The sequence below is a fragment of the Lipotes vexillifer genome, unplaced genomic scaffold (genome assembly GCF_000442215.2).
Source record: "Lipotes vexillifer unplaced genomic scaffold, Lipotes_vexillifer_v1.1 scaffold250, whole genome shotgun sequence".
NCBI lineage: Eukaryota > Metazoa > Chordata > Mammalia > Artiodactyla > Lipotidae > Lipotes > Lipotes vexillifer.
This window is the reverse complement of record NW_006785198.1, coordinates 25,490-42,228: the sequence shown is the minus strand read 5'-3', so window position 1 is coordinate 42,228 and position 16,739 is coordinate 25,490. Positions and strand designations below refer to the sequence as shown.

Sequence of the window (16,739 nt, the reverse complement as noted above, 5' to 3'; positions counted from 1 at the left end):
TTTTGACAAATGTATACAACCAAAATGCTTTTTGGATGCATTCATGTTGTTGCTGGTATCAGTAGCTTGCTCCTCTTTATTGGCGAGTAGTCTTCCATTGCATGGATACACCACCATCTGTTGATTCATTTGTTCAGGACTGTTATAAAGTTGCAGTGAACATTCACGTCTTTGTGTGGACATATGTTTTCATTTTCTTGGGTAAATACATAGAGGTAGAAAGGCTAGTTGTGTGGTAAGAAAATGATTAACTTTATAGTAAACTGCCAAACTGTTTTCCAAAGTGGTTGTGCCATTTTCTATTCCCACTAGCAATGCAGACAGTTTCCATTGCTCTACATCCTCACCAACGCTTGGTATTCTCAGTGTTTTTTAGACATTCTGTTGGTGTGTAGTGATATCTACTTGTGGTTTTAATTTTCAATTTGCTGATGAATAGTGATGTTGAGTATCTTTTAAGGTATGCAGAACTGATATTGCTACTCAATTAGGTTCTAGGACAATGTACTTGAATATTCACTGCATGCTAAGCTCTATGCTTCAGGAAAATCTGTTTAAGCCTTTGTTCTATTTGAATTGTGAAGATTGTCTCTACCCCCATCTCTCAGATAATCATATTTTCCACCTAAAATTACATTAAGTCTGGTAGGCAAAATAATGTCTCCCCCGTACTCCCTGTGCCCCAAAGTTGCCCATGCCTAAATCCTCAAAACCTGTGAATGTGTTAGGTTATATGGCAAAGGGAAATTAAGGTTGCTTATCAGCTGATCTTAAAATGAGGAGAGTAGCCTGGATTACCTAGGTTATATAACCCAGGGCTCAATATAATCACAATGGTCTTTAAAAGTGAAAGAGGAGGCAGAAGAGGATGTCAGAGAGATGCAGTATAAGGACTCAGCCCAATTTTGCTGACTTTGAAGATGGAGGAATAAAGTCACAAGTCCAGGAAAGTGAGCAACTCTAGAAGCTGGAAAAGGCAAGGAAACAGATTCTCCCCTAGAGATCTAGACAGGAATGCAGGCCTGCTGATGCTTTTTTTTTTTTTTTTAACATCTTTATTGGAGTATAATTGCTTTACAATGGTGTGTCAGTTTCTGCTTTATAACAAAGTGAATCAGCTATACATACACATATATCCCCATATCTCCTCCCTCTTGCCTCTCCCTCCCACCTTCCGTATCCCACCCCTCTAGGTGGTCACAAAGCACCGAGCTGATCGCTCTGTGCTATACGGCTGCTTCCCACTAGCTATCTATTATACATTTGGTAGTATATATAAGTCCATGCCACTCTCTCACTTCGTCCCATCTTACCCTCCCCCCTCCTCGTGTCCTCAAGTCCATTCTCAACATCTGCGTCTTTATTCCTGTCCTGCCCCTAGGTTCTTCAGTACTATTTTAGTTTTTTTAGATTCCATATATATGTGTCTTTCTCTTTCTGACTTACTTCACTCTGTATGACAGACTGTAGGTCCATGCACCTCACTACAAATAACTCAATTTCATTCCTTTTTATGGCTGAGTAATATTGCATTGAATATATGTGCCACATCTCCTTTATCCATTCATCTGATGATGGACACTTAGGTTGTTTCCATCTCCTGGCTATTGTAAATAGAGCTGCAATGAACATTTTGGTACATGACTCTTTTTGAATTATGGTTTTCTCAGGGTATATGCCCAGTAGTGGGATTGCTGGGTCATATGGTAGTTCTATTTGTAGTTTTTTAAGGAACCTCCATACTGTTCTCCACAGTGGTTGTATCAATTTACATTCCCACCACCAGTGCAAGAGTGTTCCCTTTTCTCCACACCCTCTCCAGCATTTATTGTTTGTAGATTGTTTGATGATGGCCATTCTGACTGGGGTGAGGTGATACCTCATTGTCCTTTTCCCTTTTTTTTTTTTTTTTTTTTTGCCGTTTGCAGGCCTCTCACTGCTGTGGCCTCTCCCGTTGCGGAGCTTAGGCTCCGGATGCGCAGGCCCAGCGGCCATGGCTCACGGGCCCAGCTGTTCCGCGGCATGTGGGATCTTCCTGAACCAGGGCACGAACCCTTGTCCCCTGCATCGGCAGGTGGACTCTCAACCACTGCGCCACCAGGGAAGCCCCCCTCATTGTACTTTTGATTTGCACACATTCCCACCAGCAGTGCAAGAGTGTTCCCTTTTCTCCACACCCTCTCCAGCATTTATTGTTTCTAGATTTTTTGATGATGGCCATTCTGACTGGTGTGAGATGATATCTCATTGTAGTTTTGATTTGCATTTCTCTAATGATTAATGATGTTGAGCATTCTTTCATGTGTTTGTTGGCAATCTGTATATCTTCTTTGGAGAAATATCTATTTAGATCTTCTGCCCATTTTTGGATTGGGTTGTTTTTTTTTTGATGTTGAGCTGCATGAGCTGCTTGTATATTTTGAAGATTAATCCTCTGTCAGTTGCTTCATTTGCAAATATTTTCTCCTATTCTGAGGGCTGTCTTTTCATCTTGTTTATGGTTTCCTTTGCTGTGCAAAAGCTTATAAGTTGCATTAGGTCCCATTTGTTTACTTTTGTTTTTATTTCCATTTCTCTAGAAGGTGGGTCAAAAAGGATCTTGCTGTGATTTATGTCATAGGGTGTTCTGCCTATGTTTTCCTCTAAGAGTTTGATAGTGTCTGGCCTTACATTTAGGTCTTTAATCCATTTTGAGTTTATTTTTGTGTATGGTGTTAGGGAGTGTTCTAATTTCATTCTTTTACATGTAGCTGTCCAGTTTTCCTAGTACCACTTATTGAAGAGGCTGTCTTTTCTCCATTATATACTCTTTCCTCCTTTATCAAAGATAAGGTGACCATATGTGCATGGATTTATCTCTGAGCTTTCTATCCTGTTCCATTGAGCTATATTTCTGTTTTTGTTCCAGTACCATACTGTCTTGATTACTGTAGCTTTGTAGTATAGTCTGAAGTCTGGAAGCCTGATTCCTCCAGCTCTGTTTTTCTTTCTCAAAATTGCTTTGGCTATTCAGGGTCTTTTGTGTTTCCATACAAATTGTGAAATTTTTTATTCTAGTTCTGTGAAAAATGCCATTGGCACTTTGATAGGGATTTCATTGAATCTGTAGATTGCTCTGGGTAGTATAGTCATTTTCACAATGTTGATTCTTCCAATCCAAGAACCTAGAAACAAATACAATGAAAACACGATGACCCAAAACCTATGGGAAGCAGCAAAGGCAGTGCTAAGAGGGAAGTTTGTAGCAACACAGTCCTACCTCAAGGAACAAGAAACATCTCGAATAAACAACCTTACCTTACACCTAAAGCAATTAGAGAAAGAAGAACAAAAAACCCCCAAAGTTAGCAGAAGGAAAGAAATCATAAAGATCAGATCAGAAGTAAATGAAAAAGTAATGAAGAAAATAGCAAGGATCAATAAAAGTAAAAGCTGCTTCTTTGAGAAGATAAACAAACTTGATAAACCATTAGCCAGACTCATCAAGAAAAAAAGGGAGAAGACTCAAATCAGTAGAATTAGAACTGAAAAAGGAGAAGTAACAACTGTCACTGCAGAAATACAAAGGATCATGAGAGATTACTACAAGCAACTATAGGCCAATGAAATGGACAACCTGGAAGAAATGGACAAATTCTTAGAAAAGCACAACCTTCCAAGACTGAACCAGGAAGAAACAGAAAATATAAACAGACCAATCACAAGCACTGAAATTGAGACTGTGATTAAAAATCTTCCAACAAACAAAAGCCCAGGACCAGATGGCTTCACAGGCGAATTCTGTCAAACATTTAGAGAAGAGCTAACACCTATCTTTCTCAAACTCTTCCAAAATATAGCAATGGGAACACTCCCAAACTCATTCTACGAGGCCACCATCACCCTGATACCAAAACCAGACAAAGATGTCAGAAAGAAAGAGAACTACAGGCCAGTATCACTGATGAACATAGATGCAAAGATCCTCAACAAAATGCTAGCAAACAGGATCCAACAGGATATTAAAAGCATCATACACCATGATCAAGTGGTGTTTATTCCAGGAATACAAGGATTCTTCAATATACGCAAATCAATCAATGTGATCCACCATATTGACAAATTGAAGGAGAAAAACCATATGATCATCTCAGTAGACGCAGAAAAAGCTTTTGACAAAATTCAACACCCATTTATGATAAAAACCCTCCAGAAAGTAGGCATAGAGGGAACTTACCTCAACATAATAAAGGCCATATATGACAAACCCACAGCCAGCATCGTTCTCAATGGTGAAAAACTGAAACCATTTCCACTAAGATCAGGAACAAGACAAGGTTGCCCACTCTCACCACTCTTATTCAACATAGTTTTGGAAGTTTTAGCTACAGCAACCAGAGAAGAAAAAGAAATAAAAGGAATCCAAATCAGAAAAAAAGAAGTAAAGCTGTCACTGTTTGCAGATGACATTATATTATACATAGAGAATCCTAAAGATGCTACCAGAAAACGACTAGAGCTAATCAATGAATTTGGTACAGTAGCAGGATACAAAATTAATGCACAGAAATCTCTTTCATTCCTATACACTAATGATGAAAAATCTGAAAGAGAAATTAAGGAAACACTCCCATTTACCACTGCAACAAAGAGAATAAAATACCTAGGAATAAACCTACCTAAGGAGATAAGAGACCTGTATGCAGAAAACTATAAGACACTGATGAAAGGAATTAAAGATGATACAAACAGATGGAGAGATATACCATGATGCTTTGATTTTTAACACAGCGAGACTCACTTCAGATGTCAGACTTCCAGAGCTGTAAGATAATTTGTGTTGTATTAAACCACTGATTTTGTGGTAATTTGTTACAGTAGCCATAGAAAACTGACATATTAAGGTGATCATTTGCTGTGAGCATTACTACCCCCTCAATAATGACAATGAACCAACTGGGGTTCCCTCACTAGACCTTTATCCCCATTCCCACTTTCCTTTTGGCCATTTCATTAACATCACCATTAAGAGATGAGCAAAGACTCTAAACTGAACCAGTCTTGTGTGTTCAATTTTATATTGTATTATCAAAAGGATAGCTTGATGCCAAGGGTAAGTCTGACCAGGTGTTAGTCGTGGTTTCAGTTACCCGTGCTTTCCCCCACTCTCATTAGCTACTGTTTCCTGCTTCCTGCTAATGTTCCAGGAAAGAATAGAAACAAGCAGCAGGTGCAGTGAGGTCTGTGAGTACACTTTTTTTTTTTCTTTTTGGCTTATGGTAATATTAGCCAAGTATAAAGCATTTGAAGGGAGATGATGAACAAGCTGTTCACCACAGGAGTACACTCAGTGGGTGTACTAGTTTGTTAGGACTGCCATTACAAAATACCACAGACTGGGTGGTTTAAACAACAGAAATTTATTATCTCACCTTCCTGCAGGCTAGAAGTCCAAGATCAGGGTGTCAGCAGGATTGTCTTCTTTTGAGGCCTTTCTCCTTGGCTTATAGATGGTCATCTTCCTCTTATGTTCTCACATGGTCTCCCCTCAGTTTGCGTGTTCTCTCTGTCCTAATCTCCTCTTACAAAGACACCAGTCTTATTGGATCAGGGCCCAACATATGACCTAATTTTACCTTAATTATCTCTTTAAAGGCCCTACCTTCAGATATAATCACATTCTGAGGTACTGGGGGTTAGGACTTCAACACAGGAATTTTGGTGGGGCAAAATTCAGCCCTTTTCAGAGGGCATGAAGTCTATTAAATAAGGCATATAGAAAATGTTCAGGAAAGCTAAAATCACAAGCACTTAACTTCACATCCAATATTTGTGTGTAAGAGAAAAGTTAAGTGAATTTCAAATGATGATAGTTCTGGAGTGAAGATATGCCCGGATTTTTATAATTAGTTACACAAGGAAGTGAGGAAACCAGAATTTATATTAAGCCCTAACAATGATAAAATGAAGCAATCATAAAAGTAGTATCATGTTATAAAATGCATCAATATTTATAAATGTTTGTAGTAACAAAGCAATAAAAATGGTAAGCTATTAAAATAATCACCTAAAAATGTATTTCTTGAGGTAAAGGACAACTATAGAAATACACATTAATCAACCTGGCTAAAACTGGAAGAGGTAATGGTGAAGCGCAAAAGCACCTCTAAAGAAAAAAGTATAAATTCATAGTTCATTATTACAATAGTATGAGGGCTCTTGTAGTGTCAATCTTTTAAATGTGAATATTTTCAACATCATTTTAAGAATAATTTAGACTAATAGCATCAGGAAAAAGCAGAAACACTTTTAGATACTATGGAATAAATCTAATAGTTTCTCAGTAAATACACAGTTGGAATAGACTAGTGGACATTTGACCCTCTCTTGCTCTGTTCTCACCCAAATACATAAAAACTAGGAATCCATAAGCATCTGTGGTATATGCAGAAAATAAATCAGGAAATAAGGGCACTAAATAGAATCCAAGACTCAATAAATTGTTTTATCCTTTCAAGATACTTTAATTTTGCAGTTATTGATTAATTAAAAAACACAGTTGTTTTCAGCATTTCCTAGCTACAGTAGTGCATAGGAAATTCCATTCTAAACAAAGAAGTAATTAATGAAATAACACACCTTAACATTTTACATTGATAGGTTACAGTTTACAAGGTGCTTTCACGTACATTATTTCATTTGATTCTTCAACAAGCAGAAAAAACAGTGGGAAAGAAATATGATTTTTTTAGGCTTACAATGAGTATTTTCAGGCCAATGGGCAGTCACTACAAGAACATATCAGAACAAGACAGCAGTGCCCACAAGCCACAATATCGTTTTGGTAGGCTGACAGTTTGATATCAATTGGATATTTAGCATCAGTGAAGGAGGAAGGAATCAGAACAGACACGAGGTTCTCATGATATTCAAAGAAAGAATTGTAAGAACACTGTAGAGTAAGGAGAAGAAAGATGCCCTAAAATATAGCCTTACTGAGACTTGCTTCTAAGCATGTTATCCCTTCAAAATGTCAAAAAGAGTTGTCACAACATGTGAAAGTTAGAAGGGACCTTAGAAACTGCCTAATGGAACTCTTCCATTTCATAGATAAGAGAACTGAGGCCAAGGTCATTGCTGATAGTGACAGACCAGGCTTGACAGATGCCTTGACTTTCAGTCTAGGGCTCCTTCCTCGACAATGCCATCTCATTATTTCTTGTTTCAAATAATGTAATCTGATATTAAATACTGATTCATTCCACTTATTTATTAATCAAACTTTTATCTTATTTTTGGCTCAATTGTGGCTGAAACTGGGAGTTTTATATAATTCTGAGATATTCTAATTCAGTGTACTTGAGTGGTCAGAAAGAGACTCCCTTGATATTATTTGAAAGCTTGCTGGTGTCCTTTAAATGGAGAGTTAAAATGGAATGGCTAAATATCCCTCAAAACCAATGTATGCCTAGGGTAATCGACCTAGGTAGATTCTATAGCAAATTGTGCTGGGCAGTAGTAATTTCATAATTTTTTTTTTTTAGAATTCATAGAAATCTTTTTAATTACTGAAAACTAAAAATATAATAATCAAAATGTCACCCCCATGATTTACTAAAATTATTTTGTAATAATTTTACAATAATATACAACAAAGGTACCATAGCATTTATAGCATACATATAGAATACATGATGAGCATGTTCTTGGGTCTAAATGAAATACAAAAAAAGTAATTAAAATTTTTTAGCTTTATTAACATGATATTATTTTTGTTACATAAAACTTGCTTCAGCAAAGTATTTCATATTTTTCTTGCACATTTTAAATATAGGTGACCAACAAATCAGTATCAGCTTTTAAGTGACATGACCATGCAGAAACACTTGACAGCCAAAAGATGTACAGACTGATAAGGAGAATATCTCAGACAGATTTTTTCAGTGTCTTCAAAGGTTTTACAAGGGTGTGGTACAGATGAAAATAAGTAGAATCAGTGACCTACCTGCACCGATAATGAAGCAAATAGAGTGCTTATATACATTAAGACCAGTTTGATTAAACACAACTCATCTTATATGCATATAAATGGATCATAAAAAATGAACAGTTTATTTTCAACTATTTTGGTGTGTTGTTTTAAGATAGGTCACTGACACATAGAGATAAAACCAGACAGGAAATTTAAAAGCAAAGAAAAAACATATTTAAAAAACTGAGTTAAGCCGTGGCATCTCAACAAACAGTGAACGAAATGTGCAAAAGTGCTTGAAATTTCCACATGACAGCAATGATAAGTCAATTGGCAAAAAAGTATATTAAAAAAAACCTAAACTCAAATACTAAAATTGTATCTGCATGATCATAATTCCATTTACTGAAAGAAGAAGCAAGAAATTACAACATATCTAAAAATACCACACCTCAAAACTAAAACACAGTTGTGGTGTTTTATAAATTTTGTCCCCTTTCCTCATTGCTGAGGCATAGGATGAAAGCCAAAGTTGCAACAGGGCCTCTACCTCAGGCTGACAAATATAGTACACCAGCATAATCACCTGACAACTTTTGTTCTTACTGTGACAAAACAAAGCAAAGCAAAGCAAAATAAACAAAAAAACCTCTATATTTAAACAAAAGTGCCTCTATATTGTTTACAAGAATCAAGCCACTTGTTTGACTTAGCTAAGTATTTGTTCACTTAATGTTATTTTTACTTCATTTCTCTTCCTTTCAAAAGTTTACAATGGGGACTATTTGAGAAACTTAAAAATGTGTCACTTTCATTAGTCATGTTCTATTAAAATACTGGTTAAAACCCTTATGGAAAGTTAAAGTTTAGAAATCTTAGAACCCTTCTCTGATACCTACATAAATGCTGGTATCAAGTGAGAGAACCTGGGCGATGATGATCCATATCATTAGCTTTTCCTGCAAATGAGACACGCTTGTCATACTGCATAGGCTGGTCACTTATTTACTCAAGGGGAGGATGACAGAAAAGGCGGTGAAGTGAAATAGAGCTTCTGATCTTTAGGAATCCAAATTGCTGGGTCTAGCTACTCTGTATTAGTTCTAGGAAAGTTATTGTTTTATTTGTATAAATATCCTTGGTGTAAAGACATTCTATCTTCAAAAATTGTCCAGCGTTTTGGCAAAACCTAATATGAGCTACTCAAAGTAAAAATAATTATTAGAAAGTATATCCTTAAGCAAATGACCAACAAAAATATTGGTAAGAACTACTAAAAGCAACATTTATCCTTCCCTTCCAATGTCACATAGCTGTAACACTGCCCATCTGCAACACCAACAAAATAAAATGAAGCACTATTTGCAGAAAAATTAATGAAAATGAAACGGGAAGAAATGGATTTAGGAGAAGAGGAGAAAGACGAACCAAGGAGAAGCAGGAAGTGTCTAGTTCTGTGTTATGGCACAGACAATGCTTGCTTAGCGGTGCCTTGTTACATAGTTGGATGTAGAGTGCACAGACGGATGACGGCAATAAAGACCTCACTCAGTCGCTGGAATGAAGGAACTAGGTAACTGCTTCGACAAGAACGGTCTCAGCTCTACCTTATCTCTTAACAGAGTGCAAAGACTGAGTGTGAGCTCTGATGTCATCTTGTTGCTCATCTCTAAAATTCACAAAATTCTTTTCCACATTTTTCTGTTATAGAGACACGGATATCTTCTTCTTCATAGTCATCAAAATTGCTGGTATCTCCAGAGCCTCTGAACTTTGGTATGAATGGAGCTTCAACCTATAATTGAGACAGAGAGAGAAACAAGAGTGATATTGTGATTTATGATATGAAATATATATTTGGTCTTTGTGCCAGTTACTGGCACAAAGCTCCTAAAACCCTTGGATTTCCTGAGTTGAGAGTGGCAAAGGTGTCTTTTGTTATGTTAATGAGGGGTCTTTGGGAAAGCCCCTAAGTAACCTAAGGATGGAGGCTGGTTCCCAGGGGACCCAACCCTGTGATTAGAAGGTTGCAACTTTCAATCCCACTCCCTGACCTTCTGGGAGGGGAGAGGGACTGGAGACTGAGTTCAGTTACCAATGGACAATGAATGAATCAATCATGCCTATGTAATGAGGCCTCCATAAAACCCCAAAAGGAAGGGGTTTGGGTTTCGAAGAGCTTCTGGGTTGATGAACAAGTGGGGATTTGGGGAAAGTGAGCAGGAAGCTCTGAGCCCCTTCCCACACACCTTGCCCTGTGCCTCTCTTCCATCTGGCTATTCCTGAGTTATACCCCTTTATAATAAGCTGGTCACCCAGTAAGTAGTTTCTCAGTTCTGTGAGCCACTCTAGCAAATTAATCGACCCCCAGGTGTTTGTGGGAATCTTGACCTATAGCCCATTAGTCAGAAGCAAAAACTGGACTGGCAATTGGTATCTCCAGATAGATAGTGTCAGAAGTGTTAACTGCTTGGTGATATGGAAAAAGAGGAAAAACAAATGCCAGAGAATTTCCAAACAAACACTAAGGAAAATAAATTCCACCTATTTACTACACAGTGGCAATATTTAAATGCCTTTAAGTCCCTAAATGATCACAACATTAAAAGAAGAAGCAAACTATAGGTTTGCTATTGATCTCAATATTTTCATTCGAGGAATGGTACAGGCCAACAACAGTACTTGAGATTTCTAGGATAATTAACTGCTGGCATCAAAATGCTGGCACTTAAGGTTACAGAACTCCAGTTTTTCCTGTATCAGTTCCTTACTTCTAAAGTCCATTTTCTATCCCCTTTTCCTTAATTCCTTCCTCCTGAGGTTACAGATAATTCAGATTTATTTTTAATCATTTTTTTAAATTCCCAAAACTATTTTGTTTAAAATATCTGGCTATCAAAAATTTCTGAGAAATTTGAAAAAAAATCTCTTTTAGAATTATAAAATTGTTAAATTCTGAACAGTTTTCTCTTTGGATCCTAAAAATAAAATGTCTTTCCATTACTTAAAATATGGTCTGTATAAAGATAATGTGGTGTATTGAATATGTTTGAGGAAAAGATTTGAAAAATTGAAACAATAACACCACAATTTACACAGAATCTATAATGTTTACTAACAATTATATGCAGGCTGTTTCATTTCTTCCTCAACATAACACTGTGAGGGAGGCAGGGAAGGTAGCCTTATTCCCATTTTACAGATTATAAGACAGAAAGTTGACCAAATTCATGTGACTAATAAGTGGCTAAAGCAGGTTTCAAATTCATTAGGTCTCCACTTCCAGTCCAGAGCTGTTTCTAATATTTATACCAGTGGTTTCCAAAGTTTTTTGTTTTATATGCCCTTTAGTAAAACATTTTTGAGTATATGTCACCAATAAATGTATAGTTATTTATTTATGAATTATTTACACACATGGCTAAACTATTATAAGATACACACAAACAAGATATCTAAAAAGAATAAGGTAAAAAATAGTAGGAATAGAAAGTCTAATATCTTATTGTTTGCCAGATGGTTGCCTATGTGCCCTGCATTGGGGCCTGCAGTTCTGCACTGCACAGAAGAATGGGCTAAGCAGACAGTCGCCTCATGTCTACTAGCAAGGCAGCAGTAGGATCACACCTACTGAGACAATCTCTGGAAAATGATTGTACAGTTTGAGCTGTCCAGGCCATTTTCTCCCATTTTTTGTCTTTCTGCCAGATGCCTTTGTCTATTTCGTTGTTCATGAGCACTTGGTCAAGAGAATAAAAAAGGACTATGAAAACTATTCAAATTTACTATTATATTTGTACTTCTCTACATACTTAGATTTGAGATGATAGTAAAACAAATGGCTATGTTAAAGTACTAAATTATTTCTGTTTGTAAATTATCCAGAGAGCCCCAAGTCCATTTTTGTTAATCATCAAGATTTGCTATTGATCAATTTGCCCAATAAAATAAGCTGTTTGTTATAGTGTGCTAGTTCTTGGCAGATAAGCTGTTTACTACTTGAGATAAATCCAGCCCTTTGGAAAGCACTGAGCAGTAGAAGTTCTACCCATTTTAAGAATAATTGTTTAAGATACATGATATGTAAAGATTAGTAAATGTTGGCTAAAATAAAATTGAAAATATTCATTATACATCATAAATCTTTAAGATACTAATAAAAAGTACAAACTTCAACAAAGTCTAATCAATTCATCTAAATATAGCATTAATTAACAATAATATAATAAAGATAATATAAATAGTGCTAATTACAAAGGGATATAAATGATTTTATAGGAAAATATAAATTTCTATAATTGACTTTATAAGAGGCAAAAATTTGAAGAGGCCAATATCCACAGGAGAATTAATTTCTTAAAATTTCCAAGGTATAATTCCTATGTTCCTTAAATTTCCCAAAGAATAAGAAACATGGAAAATTTCCAGACTCATTTTATGAATCCATATAATCTCAACTCCAGAAAAACAAAAACTATAGATCAATAAAACTTATGACTATGGAAGTAAAAATCCTAAATAAAACTTTAGCAAATTGATTTTAGGCAGATATTAAAATAATAATACCCTAGGATTAAATGATGTTCACTTCAGGAATGTTAGGATATCTCACTGATGTAACTCCTTATACTAATATGTCAAAGAAGATAAAATATAGTAAACTAGCAATCAAGGATATTTCCTTAAGCTGATCAGGAATACTGATCCAAGACAAATAGCTAATTTCATATTTGGTGGTAAAGCATAAAAGGCATTCCCATTCAAAAGAGGAACAAGATAAGACAGCTCAACAGGCTCACTGTTTTAAAATATTATTCTAGACATTCTAGCATATATAATAAAACAAAATGGAAATAAAAGATATAAATATTGAAAAAGAAGAGGCAAATGACACCTCCACCCACTGTGATTATGTCAATAAAATCCAAGGAAATCAATAACAGAATTTATTTAGTAAGGTAGCCAATGGTAACAAACATAGAAATGTTTTCTCCCATATGCTCTTACAATGGACGAGAAACACATTCACAGTAGCAACCAAAATATAAATTTAAGGAATAACTTTGAGAGAGAAATTGGACCTGTATGAGGGAAGGGGTTTCTAAAACTTTATCAAATGACAGAAAATATCTGAATAACTGCAGAAATATAACATGCTCATTAAAAAGAACCCTAAAGATTTTGGTTCTCTTCTAATTAATATACTGTAATCCCAATTAAGATCCCCCAGTACAACATAAATATTTGGAAAGACCAATAAAACAGAGGAGTTATTGCTTAATGGGTACAGAGTTTCAGTTTTGCAAGAAGAAAAAGTTCTGGAGATGGATGGTGGTGATGGTGGCACAACAATATTAATGTACTTAATGCCACTGAACTGTACACTTACATATGGTTAAGATATTAAATTTTACGTTATATGTACATAAAAATAAAAAAATAAAACGAAAAATTGAATTATGTATTTTTCATAAATATTTATAAGAATTCCACATATTAAATATATAAGTATTTTGAAAATTGAAATAAAAAACATTATAAAGCTACATAAAATGGTGTGGTGGTGTGGTATACAGTACAAGAAGAGACAAAAAGAGCTCATAAAAAATGAAGTTCAGAAACAGACTGAAGTATATAATAATTTAGTATTAGGAAAGGTAGAGTTTCAAATAAGGAGTCAGATAATTATTATTCAACAAATGCTAAGAGGATAATTGGTTAATTATTAAACAACAATAACAAAAAGAAGTTAGATCAAAAAGCACTAAAAGAAAATGTAGATTAAATAAGTCACCCAAATAGAATCTTGTAGTAGGTAGTAATTGTGATGTAATGGCCTGAAGCTAAGGGGAAAATGCAGGGTCGGAAGAAGTAGATCTACTACTGAAGGTGGTCACTGAAGTCATGGGAATGGACTGTGGTGAGGAAAAGCACAGAGAAAAGGAATAAATATGCCAACCGTTAATAGAGGTGCTGTCTGGATGATGGGATTGTGATGATTTCAAATCTATTTACTTAACAGATTACCTGATGATAACTATATGAAACATACCTCAACCAGAAAGAAAAATAGAGCCTGGACCAATCTATTTAATCTTTCTCTCCAAACTTCTCTTCCTTTTGCATCCTCTACCTTAATACAAATTATAAGGATGAGAAATCTGATGCTTTAAAGTGGTTAAGTAATTTGCTTGAGATCTCACTCTTAATGGTTGTCTGATCTGGGATTCAGATCAATGTCTACCTAACCCCAGAGTTCATGCTCACTCTTTTCTGCCTTCTGAGGCAGAGTCTTCCTACTCCAAAATTGCTCAAAGCATGAAAGTTAAGCACGTAATATGTAAAATCTATGAATATCTTATGAAACAATGTACTGTTGAGTGGTTTGGGGCTTTATTTTAATAACCATGTTAAAAGGTCTTTAAAGGGGGTAATGTGATCTTGGAATTGGGAATCTGAAGAACTTGGAATCAAACATAGGCATTATTTAGCAGCTGTATGATTATGTTTAAAGCAGTTAGCCTTTCTGAGCTGATTTTCTTATCAGTAAGATGGGGAAAATGGTACCACTTATCCCATAGGATTACTTCAAAGATTAAAATGAGAGGTTACAGTGTTGCTTTCATTAATTTGAAAGTACTGCATTGGTGCTAGGAAATTTAGAAAAAAACATGAAAATATAAAATATTTATTTATTAGATCTAAAATCTATATTAAATTGCTTTGGACCTTGTTCTTGACTACATAACACAACCAGCTGAGATAATGATGCTAACGGCTATGTTTCATGAATTTAATGGTTAGAGAGTTTTTGAACCCCTTTGAGATGCAAAGGCTGTACTGCACTCACATTGTTTTGGTCTTGCTATATTTTCTATTTGCTGCATTCTAAAATTCTTTTAATGTTTTAAAAAAAATCTTTTATAAAAAATATAAATTAGAAAAACTGTGCTATTAATAATTTGAGCATTCACATTTTTTTCCTAAGGAAATTCACTCATGTGGCTGCATGGCATTATTAAATATGGCAAATTTCTGAAACATTGGAAGTTTCTGTTTTATGAAAAAAAAAGAAAAAATTAACATTCAAGATGAAAACACTTTATTCATACAAACTATCTTTAACTGGGCATTTAAGAAGCAAAAGGAGAGATAAAAATAATTCAGCACCGCAAAATCTTTTCTTAAATGTCTCAATTTATTACAAAGGTAAAGTAATAATGACTGAAAAATATCTGATGAATCCAGCACTTAAACGTTATTATATCCGGCTGTATGCCAATTCTGGGTAAGAGAATATATTTGTTTACATATCATCCTACTAATGTGGCTTCACATCAGTTTTGAAGTGCAAACCATTACGACATTGTCTAATAAGTAATTGCCATGGCATTATGAAAAGAGGCATGGGTAGGAAAAATTTAACCAGGAAAACATTTCAATGGTGGTCAAAATAGAATATACACTTTCCCTTCTATCAAGGAGAAAACTCATTTTTAAGTTGTGGGCTATAAAGGTTCTTTAAGTCCTGCATAAGATTAATTCAAAAGGTAAAAAAAAATAAAACCATGTGTTAAGTTAAAGATACCTCTACTACATATAATTCAAACAGCAACTTTTAAAAAGCTTTTAAATTAAAGAAAGAAAAGGCTCACCTTCCTCTGGTAAATAGCAATCCAATCAGTTGTGGCAAACCACTTGTGAGTTTTTATATCACTCACACCATTCTTTAGATTTCCAAATCGCTTCGTCAGGTCCACCTGCAGCAGGTTCCTTAGAAGGTCCTTGAGATCTGAACTGAAGTGAGAAGGGAATCGAACCTGCAAAACAGACCATGTGGTAAAACACACATTCCAAAAATTTTTGAGGTGATAGATCATTATATAAACAAAAATATGGGGGCTTCCCTGATGGCGCAGTGGTTGAGAGTCCGCCTGCAGATGCAGGGGACACGGGTTCATGCCCCGGTCCGGGAAGATCCCACATGCCGCGGAGCAGCTGGGCCCGTGAGCCATGGCCGCTGAGCCTGCGCGTCCGGAGCCTGTGCTCCGCAACGGGAGAGGCCACAACAGGGAGAGGCCCGCGTACCGCAAAAAAAAAAAAAAAAATGTAGTGATGACCTTCAGATACTTTTAACTACACACTTCAGTCTTCATAGTAGTCTTTTAAAAAGAGAACTGAGTCAATGAATTAAAACTGTTCTCTTAGGGCCTTGTTTTGGTCATGGACTCTCTTTAAGAACATGGGCCCCTCTCCAGAAAAATGTGCATAACTACAGAACTTTTCCAGCAACGTCAAAAGGTTTACCCATCTTCAAGAGAGACCCCTTGGATCCCACATGATAAATCTTGTGTCTTAGCAACATACAAATTTAAACTTGCAATTTAAATAGAAAAAACACCATATGAAAGATATCAGTATGTACATTTTTGAAAGAGATGATCAAAAAGGAAGTCTAAAAATGTTTATAAAAATCCACACTGCCTTTCATAGCATAGGAAACTACTTTTCTTTTACTTATGAGTGACTTTTAAAAATAATTCTGCTATTATGCAATAGTGCAAAAAATGATTTAGATTGGTTTAAAAGCATTTTTCCACTTTCTAAACTGTGAAGACTTTACAATTAGTTGACTGGCCCCCAGGCTTAAAAACAAACAGAAAAACCCCAAATAACTGAAGATGTTATATATCAAGTAATGAATAAAATTAAGTACCAGTCATCGGAGACCTAGGTCTACTTTTTGTTTTGTTTACACACATTCTTCTCCTCTATCTACTCCAACCTA

General features: G+C 35.5%; 1 protein-coding gene across 1 annotated transcript in view; it reads right to left on the bottom strand.

Moving 5' to 3' along the window:
• Positions 1-6,482: 6,482 nt before the first annotated feature.
• The window catches only part of PRKACB (protein kinase cAMP-activated catalytic subunit beta), a gene marked incomplete at its 5' end in the record, with an annotated part of 35,147 nt that continues 24,890 nt past the window's right edge, over positions 6,483-16,739 (bottom strand). The window contains 2 exons of the mRNA XM_007457243.1: positions 6,483-9,746; positions 15,607-15,771. Coding sequence (XP_007457305.1) covers positions 9,621-9,746; positions 15,607-15,771 — 291 coding nt within the window. The remainder of the gene's footprint in view (positions 9,747-15,606; positions 15,772-16,739) is intronic.